At 37.5% G+C, this 25,844-nt stretch overlaps 1 protein-coding gene across 2 annotated transcripts in view; it reads left to right on the forward strand.

The window, feature by feature from the left end:
• Positions 1-25,844, forward strand: part of CSMD1 (CUB and Sushi multiple domains 1) — a 1,153,012-nt gene that overhangs the window by 721,901 nt on the left and 405,267 nt on the right. For both annotated transcript variants that reach the window (XM_062626215.1, XM_062626216.1), the window contains exon 7: positions 10,458-10,535. In XM_062626215.1, coding sequence (XP_062482199.1) covers positions 10,458-10,535 — 78 coding nt within the window. The remainder of the gene's footprint in view (positions 1-10,457; positions 10,536-25,844) is intronic.

Raw genomic sequence — 25,844 nt, forward strand, 5'->3', positions numbered from 1 at the left:
AATTAATTTCATATGCTAGCAATCCTAGAAAAAACTACCATGATCATAGCCACTTATTGTTTCTCAGCCAAATTACATCTGGTTATGGGTTATTATTACAAAATAATAAAAAATAGGTTTAAAATGGGTCTTGGTAATCTAACCCTATACATAGAGGAGCCAAATATATTTGACTGTAGTTTTCAGACCTTAATTTAACATGTTATTTAAAACTTACAATGACTAAAATTCCACAGTTTCTCTGGGTAATTTATTCCAGGGCTTCATCACTCTTACTGTTAAAAAGACTTCCTTGTGTAACCAAAGTTTCCCTTGATACAGATCGAGATTGTAAGTTCTTGATCTAGCCCCAGTGGTATTGCAGAAGGTATCTTTCTTCTTTGCAGTTCCCTTTTTTATGTTTAAAGTTTATCATAACTCCTCAAAGCTCTCTGTAGATTGATTTATTTCTCAGTTATTCCCTACAGATAAGAGAATTTTTCACTTTTCCATATTTTTCTTCTTACCAATTTCTATCCTGTATCTCCTATGTAAAAGTATAAAACCAGAGTAAGACTGCAAATACTTGGTGCCAAAGACTACCTGCTACCTGTTAATTTATGGATGTGTAGGAAGTACATGTAACTTTTTTTATTTATTTATTTTTTTAGTCTTTATTTAGTATTTTATTTTTCTTCTGATGACAGAAGGGAAGACAGACATATTAGTTTTTCCTTATCGTCCCAGCAGGCAACATGCTCTGAGAAAACTGAAACTCTGCATCTTACAGGAAACAGAGCTGTCAGCACTCTATAGGGCCTCTCTCAGTGTATTTTCAAATATAACTTCAAATAAGAAGTAATTGGTCTGAGGAATACAAGAACGTAATAACCCACAGTAAGAAGTAGCCCATAACATGTTAATAAAAGTCGCAGAAAAATGTATAACTTCCCTTGAAATTATACTTGAAGAGCTTGTATATATTAAAAAAAAAAAAAAAGGTTAATTTGCAAATTCCTCTTGTTCGGTATCAGTGGTTCAGGCAAAAACATCTTCCAGTGCCAGAGAAAAATTATAAACACATTGAATTCTGACAAGGCTTTATGTAAATTTCAGACAGGTTTTTTTCTGTTTTCAAGGTGCATATATAATTTGTTTAAAGACTGTTTTCTCTTCTTCAAATCAAACAAAAAACCCAGTGGAACTAAATGGACTCATGAAGAATGAAAATGAAAGATTTATCAAAGTTCAAGATTTAAATAGCTGAGTTTACTGTTGGTAAGATGCAGATTCTGCCAGGATTCGTATTTTGTATATTTTTGTGTGCTTTGCGCAGCTCTTTGCACCTGTGAAATATATATTTTTAAAATATGAATGGGCAGAGAATATTTGTAAGACTTTTTCATGCTTTTATTTAGTCTTACGTAATTGTTAAAAACAGTTTAAAACTATCATGAAAAAGGCAAGCCTTCACATTTCATTTTCTTGAGCAATTGGGAGTATACCTGAGATTGGCCAGTTTCAGAGAACCATCCTGGGAAACAAAACTGTGGAAAATAAAAATAATTCTAAAACATTCATTGTTGTATGAATTCTAGGAAACCATCCCTCTGTAATGAACTGCTGCATATGTTTTTGCAGTAGTAACAGCAGTAGAGCAATTCTTTTGTGAGTTACTCTCCTGTAGAAATAAATGTGATCAGAATAAAATGGAGAAAATTTTCCTTCTGAGCTGTCTAGAGGCAGGAATGTAGAGAAGGCATAATATATTGAAGTACCTTATGGCTCCACAAAATAAAGCTGATAGTACTAATGTCTGTTTTCACTTTCAAAAAAAAAAAAAATATATTTTGACATTTTTAGGGTGTATTTAAGGTGCATTATTTCTAGAAATGCACACTAGAAATATGTGATTTTTATAAACATTTTTTATATTTCCAGTTCTCTGAGACAAAGAACAAGAAAAGGATGACTATGTATATTTGGGTGTGATTCACTCCTACTGAAAATATGCTGATTAATAGATTATTAAAGTCATAAAATATCACAATTCAATTTGAACACGAGCAGTGCATCTCCAAATCTTCTCCGTAATGATAAACATTCATTAAGTTACTTAGATCTCATTGTAGTAAAGGACTCACTGAAGAGTATGTAGGGAAAAATGTAATTTTCTCCTCTTTTTGCTGTATTTCTGATCTACCATTATATAGTTGATTGAAAATGGAAAAAAAAATCATTCAGGTCACTCTTGCAATATATTAGTTTGAGAAGATCAATTATTCTGTGAGCATTCTTTGAGCTAAGAAAACATTGTAATGCTTGCAATGTGCAATATAGTAATTTGCTTAAAAATAACAAAAACAGGGAAGTGTGTAGTCTGCCTGGAGCCCGGATCAGGGATATCACTAGGGCGCTCCCCAACCTGGTGCACCCGACAGACTACTACCCGCTGCTGGTCTTCCAGACAGGTGAGGGGGAAGCTGCTTCCCGCAGTCTGAAGGGGATGAAGAAAGACTACAGGGCCTTGGGGCGGATGGTGAAAGAGTCTGGGGCTCAAGTGATCTTCTCCTCACTACTTCCATCTTCCACTGATGATGTGGGAAGGAATGGGAAGATTCAGTTCATGAACAATTGGCTTCGAGACTGGTGCTACAGGCAGGGCTTTGGATTCTTTGATAACAGCTGGTTTTATAGGGCACCAGTCTGGACAATGACAAGTGGGAAAGGTTTGTCTCACAGAGGCAAAAGGATGCTGGGGCACGAATTAGCAGGGCTCATTTGGAGAGCTTTAAACTAGATTCGAAGGGGGGATGGGGTTGTTGCTGGGCTTGCCCCAGTGGGGCAGCACTCCAGAATTGATGAAGACTGGGAGGCCTCCTATAATCCTAGGGTGAAATCGGTGTGCTCAGCTCGCTCCCTGGAATGTCTGTACACCAATGCGTGCAGCATGGGAAATAAGCAGGAGGAGTTGGAAACCTGTGTTAAGTCAGGAGACTATGATCTGGTGGCTCTTACAGAGACGTGGTGGGACAGCTCACATGACTGGAATATAGTCATGGAGGGCTATGTCCTTTTCAGGAAAGACAGGCCAGCCAGGAGGGGTGGTGGGGTTGCTCTTTATGTGCGGGAGCAACTACAATGCACCGAGTTCTGTCCGGGGACAGATGACGAGCGAGTTGAGAGTCTGTGGGTGAGAATTAAGGGGCAGGCTGGCAGGGGCGATACTACTGTGGGTGTCTGTTACAGACCACCAGATCAGGGTGAGGAAGTTGACGAGGCCTTCTACAGGCAGCTGAGAGCGGCCTCACAGTCACAGGCCGTGGTCGTCGTGGGGGATTTTAACTTCCCTGATGTTTGCTGGAAGGACCACTCGGCAACCCAGCCGCAGTCCAGGAGGTTCCTCCAGTGTGTGGATGATAACTTCCTCCTGCAAATGGTGGATGAGCCAACCAGGAGAGGAGCGCTGCTGGATCTCATCCTCACTAACAAGGAGGATCTGGTCGAAGCAGTAAGGGTTGAGGGCTGCCTTGGTTACAGTGACCACGAGATGGTGGAATACAGGATCTTGTGTGGTAGGACTAGTAGAATAGCAAGTAGAATTGCAACCCTGGACTTTAGCAGGGCAAACTTTGGCCTTTTCAAGCAATTGCTAGGGGAAGTCCCATGGGCAAGGCTGCTTGAAGGTAAAGGGGCCCAAGATAGTTGGTTGGCATTCAAGGACTGTTTTTTCCGAGCTCAAGATCGGAGCATCCCGACACGTAGGAAGTCAAGGAAGAGGGCCAAGAGACCTGCGTGGCTAAATAGGGAATTGCTGGGTATGCTCAAGTGGAAGAGGAGAGTTTACAGGTCATGGAAGGAGGGGCTGGCCACTTGGGAGGAATATAAGGCTGCTGCTAGAGGATGTAGGAAGGCAGCTAGGAGGACTAAGGCATCCTTAGAATTAAACCTGGCAAGAAGGGTCAAGGACAGCAGAAAGAGCTTTTTCAAATACATGGCAGACAAAACTAACACCAGAGGCAATGTAGGCCCACTGATGAACGGGATGGGTGCCCTGGTGACAGAAGATGCAGAGATGGCAGAGTTACTGAATGCCTTCTTTGTCTCTGTCTACTCTGCTGCAGGCAGTCCTGAAGAGCCCTGTACCCCTGAGACCTTAGATGAAGTCAGGTCGACGGAGCGGTTTGCCTTAGTTGATGAGGAATGGGTTAGAGATCAGTTGAGCAATCTGGACATCCATAAATCCATGGGTCCAGATGGGATGCACCCGCGGGTGCTGAGGGAACTGGCAGAAGTCATTGCTAGACCACTCGCCATCATCTTTACCAAGTCTTGGGAAACGGGAGAGGTGCCTGAGGACTGGAGGAAAGCAAATGTCACTCCAGTCTTCAAAAAGGGCAAGAAGGAGGAGCCGGGTAACTATAGACCGGTCAGCCTCACCTCCATCCCTGGGAAAGTGATGGAACACCTTATCCTTGGTGCCATCTTAAGGCATATCAAGGATAAGAGGGTTATGAGGGGCAGTCAACATGGCTTCACCAGGGGGAAATCATGCTTGACCAATCTCTTAGCCTTTTATGAGGAAATAACACGGTGGATGGATGATGGCAGAGCGGTGGATGTGGTCTACCTTGACTTCAGCAAAGCATTTGACACAGCCTTCCACAGCATCCTCACAGCTAAATTGAGGAAGTGTGGTCTGGATGACCAGGTAGTGAGGTGGACTGTGAACTGGCTGAAGGAGAGAAGCCAGAGAGTTGTAGTCTATGGGGCGGAGTCTAGTTGGAGACCTGTAACTAGTGGAGTGCCTCAAGGGTCAGTACTGGGACCGGTATTATTTAATATATTCATCAACGATTTAGATGAGGGAATTGAGTGTACTATCAGCAAGTTTGCTGATGACGCTAAGCTGGGAGGAGTGGCTGACACGCCAGAAGGCTGTGCTGCCATCCAGCGAGACCTGGACAGGCTGGAGAGTTGGGCAGGGAATAACGGGATGAAATATAACAAGGGAAAGTGTAGAGTCCTGCATCTGGGCAGGAACAACCCCAGGTTCCAGTACAGGTTGGGGAACGACCTGCTAGAGAGCAGTGTAGGGGAGAGGGACCTGGGAGTCCTAGTGGATGACAGGATGACCATGAGCCAACACTGTGCCCTTGTGGCCAAGAAGGCCAATGGCATCCTGGGGTGTATTAGAAGGGGGGTGATTAGTAGGTTGAGAGAGGTCCTCCTTCCCCTCTACTCTGCCCTGGTGAGACCGCATCTGGAATATTGTGTCCAGTTCTGGGCCCTTCAGTTCAAGAAGGACAGGGACCTGCTGGAGAGAGTCCAGCGCAGGGCAACTAAGATGATTAAGGGAGTGGAGCATCTCCCTTATGAGGAAAGACTGAGGGAGCTGGGTCTCTATAGTTTGGAGAAGAGGAGACTGAGGGGTGACCTTATTAGTGTATATAAATATATAAAGGGGGAGTGTCATGAGGATGGAGCCAGGCTCTACTCAGTGGCAAACAATGATAGGACAAGGGGTAATGGGTACAAACTGGAACACAAGAGGTTCCACTTAAACAAGAGAAGAAACTTCTTCTCAGAGAGGGTGACAGAACACTGGAACAGGCTGCCCAGGGAGGTTGTGGAGTCTCCTTCTCTGGAGACCTTCAAAACTCACCTGGACACATTCCTGTGTAACATTATCTAGGTGTTCCTGCTCCGGCAGGGGGATTGGGCTAGATGATCTTTCAAGGTCCCTTCCAATCTCTAGCATACTGTGATACTGTAACAGCAACAACAAAGTTAAAACATTAGATCATAGGTGATTTTAGTTAACAGTATTTTTTCATAATAAATTTGGGCTAGGCATATAAACATTCTGTGGAAAAGATGTATTCTACCAGATCTACACAAGTATACCTGAAATTAGAGTCTGACAACCATAACCAAATTATTTCAGTGAGATGCTAATAACTCAAAGTGTGTTAGAAATCTTAGAATAAAACTATAATCTTACTGAATGTTAAGAAAAGTCTTACACCTCTCCTAAAAAGCTAAAATGAAGTCTAATATTTATGCTAATCGAATTTGAATATAAACCAGTGAGTGTCATAACCTGATATTTCAAGGAAGATCTAAAAATCAGAACAGAAATCCCCATGGAACTACATGGAACTGGGGATTGTCTGACTATGCAGACTAACAGCTTGCAAAAGCACGAAGCGAAACTGTGCTGAGAGGTTAGTACTACCGTGGCATGCACGTAATGTGTCTTGAAGTGTAAAAGCAGCATGAAAGTTCAGCACCAACAGTTCTCTGCGTGAGACAGTTTCAAACTGTGAGTGATAGTCATGTTCTGTAAGAAGACCTGAAGCTTCTGCCCGGAAAGATAGTACTCATCAAGACCACAAACAGCTGTTTTGTTTACAAGAGCAGGAAAAAAAAAGCAAACAACTTCCAAAAGAAAGTAATCTTTGGTGTACAATAGAGGTATATTTACTATAATTATAACAGTCATAGAATCATAGAATCATAGAATAGTTAGGGTTGGAAAGGACCTTAAGATCATCAAGTTCCAACCCCCCTGCCATGGGCAGGGACAGTACAGGTCATAGTCTGTTAATGTAATATGAACAGGAAGAAGAGTCATTCCTTTGTACCAAATACCTGCTGAATTGATTTTGGCCTCTTTCCTCAACCCACAAAGACAGACTTTGGGAAGCATAAGAATAGTTGTGAACATTGATTCCTAAAAGATCACTAACCCCATGCCTGTCTCCAACCATGGCCTGAAGCAGATTTGCATATTTCTTGTATGCACATTAGCCAGTGGAGTTTTACAACTTGAAAATTTTGCTGTAACTTTCATGATCCTTTCAAATAATGCCAGGCGTATATTCTTTTCATGGCTGAGTTTAATTCAGTTACAGCAAAAAGCTAAGAAATGCCATCAGTGCCTTCCAGTAGGCTGATAAGATTGTCTTGTACATCCAGTGCTCAGCCCTGCCCTTGTCCCTGAATGGGTATCTCATCTTCCAAAGTCTTGAAGTTATGATTAACAGAAAAGGTGAAGTGAGTTAATTCAGTTAACTTAACTGAATATTTAATATAAGACAGCAGAAAGCTGTGCGAATTTCAAAAGTAATCATTTAAAAGCTGGAAAGTGCTGTTCATAGCTGACATTATTAACGTAAACTCATTCTGCTTTTTTGTGATATTAAATAGCAAATAATCTTTGAAATCAGGAAAACTTTTCTAATAAAAAACAATCATGAATTAGAAAAGGAGTATCTCAGAAAAGGTATTCAAATGGGATTTAAATGGTTATAAAATGTGCAATTTAGAGTACTTTTTTAATGTTACAGAAGGGGTTGAACTGATTGAATCAAACCACAGTGCTCAGTGGTCTCTATTTCTCTTTCAGAGGATGAACAGGTTGTATTTTAAAGACTATACTTTCTTCATACTTTTTAAAAATAGAAGAAAACACTATGCAGGCCACAAGCAAAACCTCACACACATAAGTGTAAAGAGGCAGAAGTCTGGTATTTCTCTCTCAAACTGTCCCATTTGTGGATCCCTGTGTCTCATGGGTACCTACATCTGGCTGTCTCCAGACATAAAAGCTTACATCACCTTAATGTTACTAAAATGTAGGGATCTAGCCTGAGCAAGATGCTTCTGTTATATTTTATGGAGAGGAAAAGGCATCCGTAGAATATGATTCATTGTGCCTGTTTTAGAAGGGGATAAATTGTCCCCTTGAGGTAGCTATTTCTCTTCATAAAACATACATTTTAGATGACTGATCTTAAGTATTATGAATCCCTTATCTAATATTCTTGCAGAGAGATACAGAATGCCTTTTTCTTGACATGTGAAAAAACTCCAAGGATGGAAACTGCAGGACCTGTTTTGAAGCTCGAATGTTTTAATAGTAAGGAGGTTTTTCGTAGATCAAATCAGAACCTCTCTTATTTCAGTTTATGTCCTCTGTTTTTCAAATAAAGCTGATAGGTATCATTTTTCTCCATTCCCAAGAAGCATGATTCAAGTTTGTCTATCAAATACATTCAAGAGTGAACTCCCACAAGGAATTTGAGTCATGATTGCCACTTTCACCCTAAAGTAGGGTCACAGGACAGTGATAAAATCATAAAGCAATTTGGTTGGAAAGGATCATCAAGTCCAGCCGTTACCCCAGGACTGCCAAGACTACCACTAAACCATATGACTGAGGCCCTCATCTACATGGTTTTTGAACACTTCCCTGGGCAGCCCATTCCAAAACCTGATCAACCTCTCTGTGAAGAATTTTTTCCTAATTTCCAGTCTAAACCTCCTCTGGTGCAACTTGAGGACATTACTTCTTGTCCTATTGCTTGTTACTCGGGAGAAGAGACTGACCCCCACCTCACTGCAGCCTCCTTTCAGGCAGTTGTACAGAGTGATAAGGTCCCCTCTGAGCCTTCTCTCCCCCAGACTAAACAGCTCCAGGCCCAACAAAGAGAAGGAGAGTGTAGTTCTTCTTTCTATCCTCTGTATAATAACTCGATGGGTTTATCACTCATCTGTGAATGTAAGTAGCATGGATTTTTAATCCTTCAAAAACTCTTGCATGTTTTGCATGCAGCACAAATACTAATAATCTGTGAAATTCATGCTGGTGAGGGACCACAACTCCAGGCAGTATCCCAAGTATTCATTATACGAGTTGTTCTTTTTCCATTAAATACAGAGTAATTTTAACAGACTGGTTATGCAGCCTAAGAAAACAGAACATAAGGTGGCACTTGATGGAAATTTTAGTACCTAAGTATAGAAAGTAACCCTAAGAAAACCATATCTATGAGGTTTACCCTTCTAGAAGCCCTTGGGAATATTAGCCTTACTAATCATCTAGTTGTCTAGTCATCTAAGACTCCATATAATGTTTTAATGTCTTAAAAGAAAACAGATGCACTGCCATCAAATCCATTTCATCCTATGCTGCTACAGTTCTGTTTCAATCATCTTTCATAATTTAAACACCTGTTTTCCAGGTTTAGACGTAAATGTCTGCACTTGCAACATACATAGCACCAAAAAAAAAAAAAAAAAAAGAAAAATGTAGTTTCTGCAGTACTTGCTCAGTTTCAGCACTTAGCAAATGCCTGTTTCATTCTGAGGTTGCAAAAGCAGCAGAAGTCCAATATAGAAACAAATGCAATGAAATAATGATTTTGAATGCAGTCTTAAAAGGCATTTTGTCTTGCTGTTCCTACCACTTCACTTCTTAGAAATATTTGCATATAGATCAGTGTATGGTGGATAATCGCAAAATTTACCCCACACCTAGAAAGTATAACCAATAATCTGTGATATTCATTTGTATATTTATATAGTATGAAGTGCAAATTACTACCATCTTAAAAATGCTTGAGTTGATTCTTTGTTTCTGTTTGGATGCATTTTAAGATTATTAACCACTCCAAGCTCTAGAAAAAAAAAGTATTTCATATGAAAGAGGAAAGAATTACTGCTTTTTCACTAGCTATTTAGCTGTTATTATTGTGTATTTGCACAATAGTTTTGAATTGTCCAGACTTGTTTCACAATTATTTTCTACTTCTGATTTTTTTTCAGTTGATCAAGTTGTTCCAAAGCCACAGAACAAATAAATTTCCTATGAATGTGTCCTATATTTTTACCCTTTTCTCCCACCATTACAATTAAAAATCTACCCCATATGTTCCTTAATGTATAACTGCTCTACTTTCTTCTCATGTATTTTCCTACTTTGCTCCTTATCCCTCCTATGGTGCCCTAACTATTTAGTAGGGATAGTCTGGAAGTTTATCAGCCATTCAGCTGGCTAATCAGAGAACACAGATTTTAAACCTCTTATGCATCTGTTCTCTCTCACAAAACTTTCTCCCATTTGAAAGCATTTATTCTCTTTCTAATTCTGTTGAAATTGCCCTGTAGATTCAAAAGGAGTTAGGTGAGCTGAAGAATGTAGCATAGTATATTATATCCTTAATTTCCGTAGAAAACTGAACTAAAACCATGTCTTCTATTAGGAGTGAAACAAAAGCAGTTGTAAAAACTGCATTTAAATGTTGTGGTCCTCTAATTTGTGTAGATAATGTAAAATATTTAAGAAATAAATTAAAAAAAAAATGTAAGATTTTGCAATATGCATCACAAATGTAGGAAATCCATACACATAATGAGGAAAGGGGTTTTTGTTTTCTTTGACCCTAAGGAAACTCGAATTTGAAATACCGCAAAGATAATGTCTGTTTAAAAAAGACACCTTGAAACATGATAAACAGTCGTATTTTTATAAAAATGTATTTGGATTATCACAGAAATTATAGTTATTTCAATCAGTCTGTAGGATTCCTGTCTAGCTTTGTATTACTGTCGTGTATGATTTGGCTGTTGTATGTTGTATATTATAAGTTTTAATAATGAATTATTTTCTTTTTGTTTCCTTGTTTTCTCAGTGAAAAAAGCTATTGAACTGAAATCAAGAGGAGTCAAGATGTTGCCCAGCAAAGATAGTAACCATAAAAATTCTGTCTGTAAGTTGTTTATACTGTTATCTTTAGTGACTGCATATATCTTCTGGAGTCCTATTAAATATACAAATCAGAGAGGTGTTGGGAACCCGTGGTCATAAAATGGTTATTATGCTTTCAGTTGTCACTGAATTAGAATTCCACCAGTAATACTGAGTGTGTAGAAAGCAAAATATGGTGTTGTAATGTCTGAAATATTTGGGTGTGTAGAAAAACACCCACATTCTACATACTGGGGTATTTAAAATTCAAAGATCAAAGACAGGTTAGGAAATCAAGGCAGAACAGTGACATACAGACTTTATCAGTGCAGTTCTGGTGGCAGTAAAGGTACCTTAGCATTTTCTGGATATGTTTATATTTTATGATTATTTTCTTCCCCTTAGTTAATATCACAGCTCTTAATTCCTCACCCTCCTTGCCACACTGTGTCCTGGTGACTGCCTCTTTCCAGTCCTGTATTACAGCACAGCAGGGGCTAAAACTGCTGTAATTTCCAGCTTCTCAAGAAGATGGAGATCACAGCATCTCCTTCCCTTCACTGAATGTTTAGCGCATTCTGGAATGACATCTGTTCAGTCCCTCTACACCTTTTTCCGCCATGTATAGCGTAAGGGTAAAATCAAGATGCTATCTTATGGGACTATGAGGCTGTTTTTTTTTTGTTGTTTTTTTTTGAGCATTGTTTTCCCTAAACAACTGGCAATCTCAGTAGTATCCTCAGAGTTCTTACTCCATTAATCAGGCCAGTCTTGAAACAAGAAAAATAAGAAGATAATTTTATATTTTGGCAAACAGAGAGTCCCTTAGCCCCTAAAAAAGCCAGAGGGTAAGCCAGTGTTCGCTTACAACTAATTAGAAGTGCTTGTATAATGACTAAAATGTATTTCAATAAATTAATTCTTCATGTAATAACACTAAACTCGGTGGAGTAAAACCTGGGCTGTGTTTGCCTCATTGTGTGCTACTCTGCAAATACAGAATGAGTGTCTTGAAGGCTCATGTCCAGGGAATATGATTTGGTCTCTGTGTTTCTGCAGTGCACTGTTTAATGCAAAGTGAGTATTTTGGTTTGCTCACTGGAACAAAAGAGGCATGACAATTTTCTGCTTTGAATCTTGCACATTGATGGTGTGGCACTCAAAAGGAACTTTTTATGCAGAGTGTAGCAGAAAAAGTTGATCCATCTCTTTGGTGTTTGAATCTGAATGGGTGATGATTTAATCATTTGTAAGTTACTTCTGGGAGGTGAGAGATCTCTGCTTACACTGTCAGAGCACATGCTGTCAGACACCACGTTTAATTACAGAAAGTGGAAGTAGGACAGGCTATTGAAGAAATTCTTATAAGGCAGTCTGCTGTTTACTTTAAATGTAATGTCTCTTGTAGTTTTTTTCTTTGTGTTTTGACTTGTGAAGCTTTATTAATTGCGCCTGACTTTTCAACATAAATCTTAAGAAGTGCATTATCGTTATTACCATTACTTTCACATATATGAAGCGTATAAAAATACTAAGATTAAAATACAAACAAATGTATTTTGCTTCCCTTTCTCACATAAGCCTTCAGTATTGAGCAATTTTTCCTGCTAGTAATTGTGTAGATAGAAAAAGTAATTGGGGATTCAACTTCAGAGAACTGATAAGAATGGATATTACCTTCTGATGCCAATTAGCAAATTTCTGAAAATGGAAATTGAAGACTAACACCTCTCCCCATTCTTTTACATTAGATATTTTTAATATTTTCTCTCTGTAAACCAGAAGGCTTACTTTTGCATTTTGGCAGATGGAATGCAAATACCAGCATTCCAAATGCTGTGAGGGCATGCCCTGCAAATCCCAAGATCTGCAAGTTTCTCGCAGCTCTTCTAAGTACAACCTGAGAACAGCTGCAGAAAGCATTTCATAGTGGCACAACTCTGTTAGGATTTAGGCAGAAAGTGTTACCAGTGTAGTGATAATTCCTTGTGGAATGCAGAACAATATTTTAGTTGTACAGTTTTATGTCACTCCTCTCCTCTTGGGCTTGCCTGGATTCTCAGATGGTTTATTTCAACAGTTCTGCTGTCCTTCAGGTAGCAAAGCATGGCTTTGGGATATAGGTGCCGTGGTACATTTACTAGGGGAAAAATAGTCTCATATCACTCCACAGGGAAAGAACAGGTTTTTATTTTTTTTTGTTTTGTTTTTGTTTTTTTTTTTTCTTCTTCAGTACACCTGGAGGAAACACCAAGTTAGTTGGTTGCCAAAATACTCCTGCCAGCCAGTACCCTTTAGCAGCGGGCAGGATGCTGTTGAATCATGATTAATTTATGCAAGGAAATGGGAAAAGGATGGGACAGATAATTGAACTACAATACAGTCCAGGTTCATCCAAACTTTGCATTTGGCAAAGTTTTGGAACATTAAACTGGGAAAAGGCAAATGGACAGGCAGTTCTGATGGTTGCTTTTTAACAGCTGGTCCTCATTAGTGCTTTAGCTGCCACAAGCACTGGCCAAATCCAGTGCTAAGCATATTTCCCCTTAGTTGTCTGAAGCTGATCTCTCAGAGGAGCAAGGAGAGAGTTTTAGCTTATGAATCTGCTTAGTGGAAGCAAATCCAATTACATCTGTTTTGGTGTCCATCTGTTTAGTGGCAGGCTCAGTCTACTCACTTTTGTTCCCTAAGTCATTCTGATATATATGGTATATTCCCAAAGGACGTTACTTGATCCATTTTGGGATCGTCACTCTCAGTCTAACATGGAATAAGTCTGCAGACTGTGTTTCTAATGGTTGTGGCTTTCTTCTAAACCTACTATGACTATAGTTTGCATTGTAACTGATTAGATAAAAATACTGTTTTGATTGCTGGCTCTTGTATGAATATGTTTTCATGGCAATATTCCTGCCCAGCAGCTTCACATCAGAGGGTGGTTATTACCTCTAAACGTCAGGGCATTACCTCTACAGTAGAGAGATTGTTGAGGGAACATCATGTACATCCAGAGGAATGAGAACCCTAATGAAGTGGGCCGTGAGGACAGACCATCATTAAACAGCTACAGTTGTTATAAAAGGCTTATTTTCTAGGCAAGTAGGAGACTCTTGTAGTTTATCTTTACAAGTCTAGCCACTGATTGATACACACTGAGCAGTTATTGCTGGTCACTCCAAGTGCAAAGGATAGCAATTTAGTACAGGTCTTGATCTTTTCAGGACCCCAGTTTATGGAATAGTAGGAAGGCAGGGCCATAACTGCAGACTTGCTACTCAGTGCCTCTGTGAATCTCTGGGCCCTGTGTGGCTCACTGCAGCCCAGGGGCAGAGCAGGGTTAGGAGAATGGACAGCCCCAGCAGCCCATGATGTCCCTGTCCATAGTGCTGCCGTTGCAGGGCAGCCTCCCACTTCCAGGACTCCTCACCAGGAGGACAGAGCACAGGAATGCCGGAAGCTCACAGTAAATGCCAGTGAAGTTCAATGAGGTGAGAGACATCACATAAAGTGAAAAATGGAAATGTTTATAAGGTTTATGTGGTGTATGCTAATCTCCCTGTGCAATAATGCTAGGAGGGGAAGGCAGCAGTGAAATGACGTGTCTTGGAGAGCTGATGGCCCAAGTCTGCTCTTATCAAAACGCTGTATGAATAGTGGGTCAAGTCACACAACAAAGCAAACTGCATTCCACATTCTGGAATAGCAACAAAATTAACAGATGAAGACTGAGTGATTCTTTAAAAAATACAGCATTCACATTGCACCACGTTAACAGTTCATAGTAATTAGTGAATATTGAGTGACTTAACCCTATTTTGTGAAATGTTCAGTGTGTGAACTACCATGTTTTACAAGGTGAAAGATCTTTAGATATTCACTGAACAAAAACCTCTTAAACATTAAAGCAATTTCAAGCTTCTGTAGTATTATTTGTAAATGTATTTCAGAATACCAGAAAAACACGTTAATTAAAAAACACATAAAATACCAGAAAAACACATAAAGAAGAATGTGACTTAAGCATAAGATTAATATATCCTCTGAGAGCTTAGCTGTAGTGTTTATCTAAACTGTTCTTTGCCCTGAAGATGATAAAAGAGCTATTTTAAGGCAATGTTTTTTGCCATGTAGAGCCAAAGAACAAGTGAGTTTGCAGACTATGTATTGACTAGTTTCAGCACATAAAGCTGAATTAATGGCACATGCTGTTGAAACACAGCGGTTAGTACCAAAACAGGATTATATTGCTATTTCTGTTAAAGAAAGAAAGAGTGACAACAGTCATTACTTATTTTGTTATTGGGTAACTCTGGAAAAAATGGCTTAATACATCACAATGTAAAGTTAAAAATATATTCATGGAAAAATTTTAGGTTGGAATTCTGTTGTTATGAATATGTTCCTCATGTTTTATATAAATTGCCAATTTCATCTTGACAGTTGGCTACTGGTAAATTTACTTTGATAGAAGCAAAGTGATGATTAATAAGAGTTCTACTCTTCAGTTAATGCAAGAGTGTTTCCCTAAGAAGGACAATATTGGACTAAATAGCTGCACTTAATATCACCATTTTCTGACTGCAAAGTAAACTAACCAGATAATTGTAGGTGATTGCGTATCAAAAGATCCTGTGGTTTGGATCTTGTGTACTTAAGAGCTCTGAATATGCATTCTGTTTTCCACTGTGAATATTTTCAGTATTGCAAGACACTCTTTAGAAATACCTTAGAAATAAAGATACCATAGAAATAAAACATATATATTCTGCTGGCAAGTAGATTTTGCCTGCTGAAATTCCTGTGCCCCTTCAAGCAAGCATGAATTTAAAAGAACTGGAAAAATAAATATAAACCTATCTCTTTGGTCGGTCTCACTGACAGCTAAAACAAGTAAATATGAAAATGTTGGCAGTTTTCAGGCTTGCTTTTCTTCTGGGGCACACAGTAGTGTTTTGTAGCTTTTTGAACAAGAATTTGGGGGTTATTTGCCCTTTTCTGACATGCAGGTGATCAGTTTGCTGTTGGTTCTGAAAAAAAAGCCCAACAAAAACAAGGAAGTAAGGACAGCATGTCAAGAGACATACTTTACTAATTATTTGTGAGGAAGGCATACCATCTTTTTTTTTTATGGCATTATCTCCTTTGTGTTCTTTAAAAAGATAAATTTCTAATTGTGAATCTTAGGACTTCCTTTTAAAAAAACCACTGTCTTTTAAAAACTTCAGTTTCCTTGGTTCTTCATAAAACATTACAACACAAGGGTGAAAAGTGACAGGATTCGTCTGTAGCTCTTTTCTGACCTTTAGTGAGCACCTGTTCAGCATCTTCTGTGTTTAGTGGCAGATAAACCCCTTCTCTCAGAAGGGAAACAGAAACCTTTTGCCTAAAACCAAGAAAAGGATTTGAAATGCCTACATTTAAGAATAAGATTTCTTCAGAGGAAGCTGAACCACAAGACTGTTGTGTGAACCTCATTATGGAGGTGTCTTTTTCCCATTAGTTTCTATAAGAATTCTCTCTGAAGACCTCAGTGTTCTCAGTGGGAGTTACTCTATGCCTGAGTGCTGTATTTTATTAAATTAATTTACAGGCACTGAAAGGATTCTCATTTGTAAGTGCCCAATCAGAAACTTGCTAAATGCCTAGACAGTATTATAAGTTCTTCATCCCTTTCAGTCATTAAAGCTAGTTTTCATTCTTTCAAATCTCACAGCTTCAAAAAGAAAGCGTTTTTCAAGTTTGCATTTATATTGTACATTTCCACAAACAAGAGAAAGGACTGTTTATAACTTACTGATATATTAATTACAAGGGTAGAAGACACAACGCTTAAATAACTTATACTTTGTTGGCCCAATTTTATTTCAGAAAGCCCTTTTACAGCAAGACTGATCATATATTAAATGTTCAAATAAAAACAAAGAAAAAAGAGGGAAGTAATACTTTAAATATTGGCTCTTCAGTAGGTTAAAGGATGGATTCTAGAATATTTATGATTAAAAGTATCCTTGTTATATATGTATATACATGCATATATATACACCTACATATATGCACACACAACTGTAGAAATACATATAGGATTACCTTACACCATTTAAACTGTGTCTAATAAGAGATTAATGGCTCTATTTCCCCTTTTATTGAGTATTAGAGAATGAAATTTGGCAGTAGGAAAATAATAATGCCTCTTTAACGTCTAACAGTTTTACAAAGCTGTCCTAAAACAGGAGGGATAATTACCCTAATATACTTTGTCCTATCATAGAATGTAATAATACGGAGTTGTCCAAGTGTTAAGAAATATAAGGTTTTCACAGAAGATGAGTATCCCTTTGCAATGTAATTCTGCAGTGCTATTTTACTAGATTGTATAAATTGCTTCATAAATCAGGTTAGCAAATTATACTTGGTGTTTCTAAATAAGCCTTCATCACTGCAGGAGTTTAAATATCTTTTAAAATACTATGCAAAAATCTTGCTGTGAAGAGAACTACTGCCTAAATATATTTGTGAAGAAAAGCATCACTTGTGGCGACAAGCAAAACAAGGTGCTTCATCAATTATTTAATACCTCATTTGCATATATAATTTGTAAAATAAGCAGAAGAAAACTTCGATTAAAATATGTAAAACAAGATTTAATCTGATTGAATTATGAATGGTTAAAATGAATTGTTTTCCAGTTAGGGAGCTGAAGCTGCCATTAAATAATTTTTGCATACAGTTATGGAACATTATTGATTATCCAAAGTGAATGTTCATACTGTAGGCTAAATTGACATTGAATTCTGTTACTTTCAAAGTCAAAGACTTAAGAATAAGCAACCTGCTTTTAGCAGTTGCAATTCTGTATAAATTAGCTATTCATATGAAATTTAAATATAAACCTTAGTAGTTTTATATAGCTTCACTGACTTAACTCCAATGCACAGCTCTGTTAAAAATACAGATGTGGGCAGTAAATAGTTGAGCAAAATGAAGTCTCGGTAGATTCAAATAATGTGTGTTAATTATGAAGTCCTTCAGAACTTGTGGGTGGGTGAATTCAGACTTCTGGAACATAAGAAACATTAAACCAATTTTAATTAAAGAAAGAGCTGTGACACGGGTCTATGAAGTGTAGGTGTGCTGTAGAATATAGATACCCTCACTGTCAAGTCAGTTAGAAGAGGCAGCAGCATTCTATCTCATGCAAGGAGATTTCCACTTTCCACAGAACCTGGTTTAACAGCAGCTGCATAGTTTATGCATGTTGAATATGAGTATTCAGATCCTGTTGTTTTCTAAATCCATATTGTGGGAGAATATACTAACGATCTGATAGAAGGTCTTGGACTATTTTCATTCTTCAGAATTTGTTCTTTACATTGTGAAACACTTTGACAATAATTTCTACTGTGTTGGCATATCACTATCAGATGTTAGCTTGTCAGACTGGAGTGCATCTATTCCTGCAGCACTTCTGAGGAGTTCCAGCATCAGATATGTTTAAAACAGGGGAGTTTGTCAGGTGACAGCTAATTTATCAGCATCAGGCCAGTTTGAATACACTGCTCCTTCTTCACTTGAAAAAAGGAAGTAAAAACTTAGCACAACACTTGGACAATGTATCAATGTATCAATAATGTGCATTGAAAAGCTTGACAAATTTTTGGAATGGGAACAAAAAAAAAAAAGAACTAAAATGGAAATAAATACATTGGTTTACATTTGGAAAAAAGCAGAAGTTGCTTATTTAGGGGGAGGAGATTATGCAACACTGTATGTCTTCCACTGAAACTGATAGAACGGGTTGTTCTTTAAAAAACAAATAAATGGTTACTCAACTACATTTAAGAAAAAAGAAGAAGTAACAGAACAGTCCAGAACAATCCCCAAATACATGGCTAAGTTTTCTGTTAGCATGTCAGCATGCTTGAACAAGAAGGGACTGTAAGTGGTCTGGCTTGTATAAGTCCTTCTATCATACAAGCTCTCTGAACTCAGGTAAGAGTGATAAGATTGTTTTGTCATATAGCAAAGTAATATAAGTTTTAATACATATGATAGCAATAGAAATGTTTAATTCTGAAGTTTTAATGTAACAGGATATAATTATATCTCAAAGTCCATATTATTCTGCTAATACAACCTTTTATTTGATTTCTGTCTCCTCACTATCATGGTATTTTCTGCTTCAGGCACATAACATGAAAGAAGTTCTCTTGCATAAGCAAAAGAGGTGTATGAAAAATGTATGCAGCATATCTTCCCTAGTTTAATTATTTTGAACTGAACTCTAATGATCAGTGTCTCTGCTAGAGGAGCTATAAAGCCAGTTAATTATCAAATTAACAAGAGCAAAGCAGTGTGGTTTCTCTAAGCCACATTTCATGTGGAGTATATTATTTTACTCAGGATGCTACTTTTTATTGCCATGTCAGCTTTTCCTTCATGTTTTGAAGTTGCATGGGAAGTTTCATACTGAGAAGTTGTATTTCTTTCTCACTTCTACGAGGCCTTGTTTTCAGAGGTCTGAAAATGCATCTGCAGTACAGAATTAGCAAAGGCTAAAATAAACTCCATTGTCATAAATGATACACACTTGTGTTAAAATTAAAAATATAGCATGAAGCAACACCACCTGCTTGGATAATACTCTGTTGTATCTATGGAATAGATTAAAAGTTGAATCCACGTTTCAGTGTATGAAAGTTCAAAATCACTTAAACCCTTAAAACTTTTTTTGCATTATTTTCTTTGTTGTTTTTCAGTTAAATTAATCGTAGTTATTTCTGGTCTAGTTCTGACCAAGTTTCTTACTCATTTTTGCTATTCCAGTACTCTCTCCTGTCCTGCTGGGGAGGGGTGAAATGAGTGAAGGGTTGGTAGGTGCTTAGTTGCTGGCAGGGGTTAACCACTGGAGTGTAGAATCGGTTCACTAACCTAATTCCTTTACAGAATTTTTACCATTTTTTATGTCTTATCAAACATTGCTGGTACTTTCAAACTTTCTGGCAGTTTGCTTTAAATTCAGCTCTTGTTCCCCCTGTATTTGAATCAGGCAACTAACTTCTGTTCTCTGGAAGGCCTGGCAGAAGAGTATGTGGTAGTACAGGAAAGACCATGTTTACATTCAGCACCCAGAACTGGATGTTCATTGGTCTCTTGAAGTGGAGATTACTACAGGGATAGCACGTTTCAAAGTATTTTTTTTTTTTTGTTGTGAAATTTGACATTTGTTTGGCATGTTCTACGTAAAGTATGTTTCTGTCAATCTCCTTGAATTACTTTTTCCCATAGGCCTCCTGCAGCCATTTTTAATAGACGGTAGAAGAGCAAAAAGCACTTCCTTGACACAAAGGTCACTTTCACAAAAATATAAGTTTTGAAGCATGGTATTGCTAATATATTCTGTGGAGAAGGTCATCTTCATTTTTTCCAGTGTGGAAAACTGGATTTTTCTCAAAAGTGAATGAGATGAATAAACAAAAATAATTTCAATTTAATAATATTTAAACAAGAATAAATAAACCTAATGCAAACATTTCAAAAAGAAAATTTAAGCCTTAGCAGCCCCTGTTTGATAAAGGTATGTACAAGTGAGAGAATAATTTAAAAAATCTCGTTGCTGAGCAACTCTAAAACAATTATGAGCCCTGCCTTTAATCATAGAATCATAGAATAGTTAGAGGTGGAAAGGACCTGAGATCATCCAGTTCCAACCCCCCTGCCATGGGCAGGGACACCTCACACTAAACCATATCACCCAAGGCTCTGTTCAGCCTGGCCTTGAACACCGCCAGGGATGGAGCATTCACAACTTCTCTGGCAATCCATTCCAGTGCCTCACCACCCTAACAGGAAAGAATTTCTTCCTTATATCCAATCTAAAATAATTACCTGTTCTTTTTTCCTGTTTTGCCATCATCTAAAGTCCCATCCCTGAAATGTGTAATTAGACATTACTATTTCAGATTTTAGAGAAGTGAAAAAAAAATAACAAAACCTTCACAGCTGAACTGCTGAAATATTCTTGGTAAGTCTTTCAGATTTATCAGCTAAAGTCATGAGAACTCAGGATTCACTTTTTGGGGAAACTGATGAAGTATTCATAGAGGACATGAGGAATAAAATATAAAATATTTTATAAAATATTTATAAAATATAAAATATTTTCTTGGATGGTTTCCATTAGAATTTAACAAAAGTAAAGAAAAGTAGTGTAAACTAAGAGTGAATCAGCACAAGGTAGCTTAATGCACTCAGAAGTTTAGAAAGCTCCCTGGATTTCCAAAGATACCCAGTCCCTGTGGGCTGTTCACTTTGGCTGGCTCCTTCCAGTTTTGATTGTAAACTATGCAGCAGCCAAGGAAAGGGCACCATTTGTGTCCTTGCTCCATTCTCTTCTGATTATGATATGAAGGGTTAATTACACATATGCTCAACTTTACACATTCCATGATTTTATCAGAGCATTAGTTTAAGATAGCATGGTAGACTTTGTTTTGGCTTCTTTGCTGCTTCATTCAATAGCTTCATTGCATTTGTGCAAACTCTGGTAGGATAATAGAGTGTTTCAGTGAACACCCATTTTGTTGACACAAAAGCTGCCTATAGCCCTACAATTCCGTAGAGTTGTGTTTTTCTCCAAGTTTTTGCTGCCTCCTGCTGCCTCCATACGGGATAAGCACTGATAAGCTTCCTGAAGAGTACATCTAGCTGGAAATAACAAAGGGTATAGATAAGAGAGAAGGTCTCTCTTGGTAAAGAAATTAATGTAGTAAAAATGTAAAAACAGAATGATAAATCAGAATAAAGGTGACAAGACCTTTTGGATTAAAGTTACAGAAAAAGACATGTTAAAGGGAAGTGACACAGTTTGTTCTAACAGCAAGCTTATTGACACCTCAGGCTTAAAATGCTGTTCTTTACCAACTAATAAAAAGAGCCCATCTGCTACACACCAGGTAACTAAAGCTCATAAGGCAAAGTGGTTGGCAAAAGGAGAAGAGACAAATCTGTCCAGTTTGTTGGAATTGGATTATACTATTGGAATTCTACAGTACTATTGGAGCTATTTTGCATTACGTATTAAAGATTGATATACATTAAATACAATACACCAGTCCTGTTGGTCTGCTTGCATCCCTGTTGCTTAGAGTATTTCTGAAATGTCTAATCTGATTTAACAGTAAAGATTTTAATCCTCTCCCTCATGACATATTTTAAATGCAAAATAATAACTTCGTAATACTTACAGGTATATTGCAGAAACATAGTGGTTTCCTCTCACAAAAAGTAGTAACAATATCTCAACAAGTGATGTGTTGTTATTGCTAATGCCATATATTTTTAAAGCAATTTCATACTCCGTTCTCACCAAAATGTGTTTATATTACATTAAAATAATGGTTTTGCTGAAAATCAAAACCTAGTCCTAGTTTTTCATACTGTTGGTAGTGTGTTCTCCATGTCTGTTAGTAGATTGTCTGATTTTATAGGTAGACCGTGTTTCAGGGGACAGTAGTGTTAAAACTTAGATTTTCTCTTTCATTTTTCTATTTCATTTCTTCTGTAGACAGAAGGAAAAGTTTGTTAAGGTATGTGTTTCAGGAGACAGTAGTGTTAAAACTTAGATTTTCTCTTTCATTTTTCTATTTCATTTCTTCTGTAGACAGAAGGAAAAGTTTGTTAAGGTAGTAGTGTGTTACTGTACAGTTTAACTGTATGTTAAGCAGTTGCACATTATCTTGCTCTCCCTCAACAATCAGATAAAATGTCTGTATTTCTTTTGTCAGTACAAGAGGCTATTGGCACATTCAGTCTTGCTGAAAGCTCTTAAATTGATAAAAAACCCAGCTAGAATTCATGGATGCCTCATGAGCCCCAGCTGCCTTCTACTCCCCCTTCAAACAGTGCTGCTGTGGGTAACCTGTTCCCCTCAATTAGCAGAGTAGCAGGATCAGCCTTAATGCTGGTAGAATGTCATCAAGTCTCTATAAACAGTAATACACAGAGAACTCAAAGATAATTATAGATATTAATATTTAAAAGCTGTGCAAATGACAATGTGCACAGGTTTAGCAGGTAGACTAATATGAACGCCTCTTCAGGGACACAGAAAAAAAAACCAAAACATCTTTTACAGGAGATTCAGAGGACATTTCCTTTTTAGGATCTAAGGGTGAATTTGCACAACATCAGAGAGTTTAAGCACTTAAATATCTGGGAAGCAGTAATTTTTAACATCAGAAAAATTATGCATTTTCCGCTGTTACTATTCTAAAATGATGGTTGGTTAAATCATTATCACTAGTGATGTAATTTTAAAAATAAATCTAAACTAAAATTCCATCCAAAGCAGAAATCTATACATTCATTTGTGAAAGTTACAGAGCCCAGGAAAGAGAGGATTGGACAATGTTCAGTAGCTTATCTGTAACAATGTAATCAGCTCCACTTTGAACAGTATTTTTCAAATTATAAATAAAACACAGTTTGTTTAGATACAATTTTTTGAAATTCATTATCAAAGGGTTTTAACTTGGGGTCTTAAAAAAAAAGCCAAAAAAAAAAAAAAAAAGAAAATGCCTTTGCACATTCCATTTCACAGTGTTTTACCTGGAGAAAAACCTGCCATAAAAGCTTAAATATACAGACTTGAATGGTTGTACAGCTGTTTAGAATTCTCCATAGACAAAGGGCTGCACACCATTACCTGTAACTGCTTAGCTGAGGAAAAGTAGCAACTTCACATCCAAAAGAAACAGGGCTTTTGAGATCTCATGAAACAATATACATGCAATACCAGTACAAAATATGTGTTCCTTGCTTATTGCAGTTTGTACCCTTGGTGTCACAGAGCGGAGACGAACAGGCTCAGTCCTTCAGTACAGTAGCAATTGCACCAAAGATTCACAGCATGTTTGCAACAAAGAAAAAGAACAGGTAGAAACAATAATTAAAAGAAAATAGACTGACAGCCATAAGTCTTGTATTAAACGTTTATGTCTGCATTCTTCACAAGATAGTGCAATTCCATTGTGAAAGGTGACGAAAGAGTAATATTAATTGAGAGGTTAAGACCAAACCCCAATATTGTGGTTAAGAGTCTTAATTTTTGACAGTTCCTTAGCAAAGTCTCTGTTGGTTCTTCTCTTACAACAGGAAAAGGTTGACAAAATTTATTGTATGTACAACACCAGTTTCTAGACCAAAGATGCCTTCAACAGGGGGAAGCCAAAGGGAGTGCTATGCTATGACAGTCATAATAGTAACAGATAATGGGTCCTTGTTATAAATATGTGAGTGAAAGATGTTTTAACCCTAAAAAAGACTGATATTAGATTCCTTTCACAGAATTTCAAAGAGCAAAGATGACTTCAGATCTCTCCTATTCACGATGTTTAGATAAAAAGATTAGTTTTCATAATGGTAGCTTAACCTTGCAGCTCATCAGACTTGCTAAGGCCTCTGTGATACTATCTTTGGGTTGTAGAGTCCAAATGACCATAATGATGTGTGTTACAGTTTGACTTTATTACTTTTCATCAAACTGCAATTTCCCATCTTTCATTGAAGTGTCCTCTGGAATATAGGATATTACAGAGTAATACTTCTGGTTTTCTTCCATAAATTGTTCTTGCTGCTATAAAGATATTTATTAAACAGTATTTTGGAGCCAGAGAAAACACTTTGGTGGCTTTTGTCCTGGGACAGTTCCCTAACCAGCAGGCTAGAGCCATTCAGCTCTGATTTTCTGACCTAGTTATGAGGAATTGAAAAGGTTTTGAAAGAACCCTGTTTCAGAACTGTTACTAGCCTAGTAGTAGCAGTCACATAACAAAGGTAATTACAGGTACCTGATCAAGTCAGGCAAAGAAACTAAGTCACGTTTTTTTTTTTTTTTTTTTTTCCTGGATGAGTGGTCTTCCCATTGAAGCAATGAACAATACTATCTTCTGCTCTAGTGTGAATGGCAAACAAGCATTCTCAACTCGTACTGGGTTTACTTTACCTACATGAAAAGTTCACCTTAACAGTGTTAAGGTTCAATTCATAGGAAACTGAGAAAACCCAACATTCAACCCAAGTTGAATGTAGCTATCACAGAATGTGATTTTTCAGCTTGAATTAAAACATGAATAATTTCAGTAATATTAACATCCACAATGATTGTCATCTCTTTCCTGAAAGTCAAAAGTTTGGGACTGAGCGTGCAGAACCCCTCATTATTTCTAGGTGCTGGATTAAGGGTCATTCTTGCTTGAATATTATTCCTGCAATCTTAATGATTGGTCAGAATTCGGCCTGAGACAAAATTTTCTAAATGTTACAATCAAGTGACAGTGACAAATACTGGTGGGAAATACAAGCTAACTTTGTGCTGATCAAAGGTGATTCATATTATAAACCCCCTGTAACCATCTCTGGTGTGCCCTCTGGGTTATAACATTGCCTGTCAGGGTGCAGATTAAGCTCTTTAACAACCAGCTACATACATAGAAATGTCTTTTGATACCTGAGAAATAGAAACTGGTTTTAAACCTTGTGTATGTGATAGGAGTTCATTTCTTGACAAAGATAACTGAAACTTACATTTTTTTCTACACTCTCTGAACAATCATATAATGAAATGAATCCAGAGGTTAATTATGAGTTGCTTTGTATTTCTTCCCAGCTGTAACCTTGTAAAGGCACTCTATTAGAGTTGTGAGAATATCACACATTTAATTTCATCACGTGGATTACTTCAAACAAACTGTTTTGAAGGAGAGGTATGTTTTTCTGTTGAAGTTTGAAATTATTTACCTTTTTGGTGGCTTATAAATATTTTTCCTTTGGTCTCATCTTAAGCAAAGCCTCACAGGAAAGTGATTAAAAATACTGGTACTAAGATCTGGGTATTTTTTATTGTATGATTTATTTTCTTTCCCAGGACAATATTAGCTGAGTTCTGTTTGTTTTCCTTTACCTGTTCTTGTTATCAGGCTCTGGCAAGATTTTGCTTTGTATCTCCCTCCCCTGTTCTGTGTATGCATGACTTCAGGAGTGGTGTACATGCTTCATTTTTCTGTTTCCTTAGTGGATGTGGAATAATTCCTTAATGTACCATCTCAGTAGTCTCTCATATTCTTTTTCTTTTCCAGCATAATCTAAACTGGGCAGGGGAAAGCTTTGGTTGTAAGATGAAGTACATGAACTCTACTAGCTTGAATGGTAGTATTCATCATATTACAGCTATTCAAAATACTAATTCACGTAAGTTCTCTTAACTGAGAGTCATGGGCTTCTTGTGCTATATTTTGGATGCCTGTGGTCCACTTAGCGTTCAGGTATTTTTGCA

Source organism: Pezoporus occidentalis, unplaced genomic scaffold (genome assembly GCF_034315485.1).
Source record: "Pezoporus occidentalis ecotype Australia unplaced genomic scaffold, CSIRO_AGI_Poc_V1 ctg29, whole genome shotgun sequence".
NCBI classification, from domain to species: Eukaryota; Metazoa; Chordata; class Aves; order Psittaciformes; family Psittacidae; genus Pezoporus; species Pezoporus occidentalis.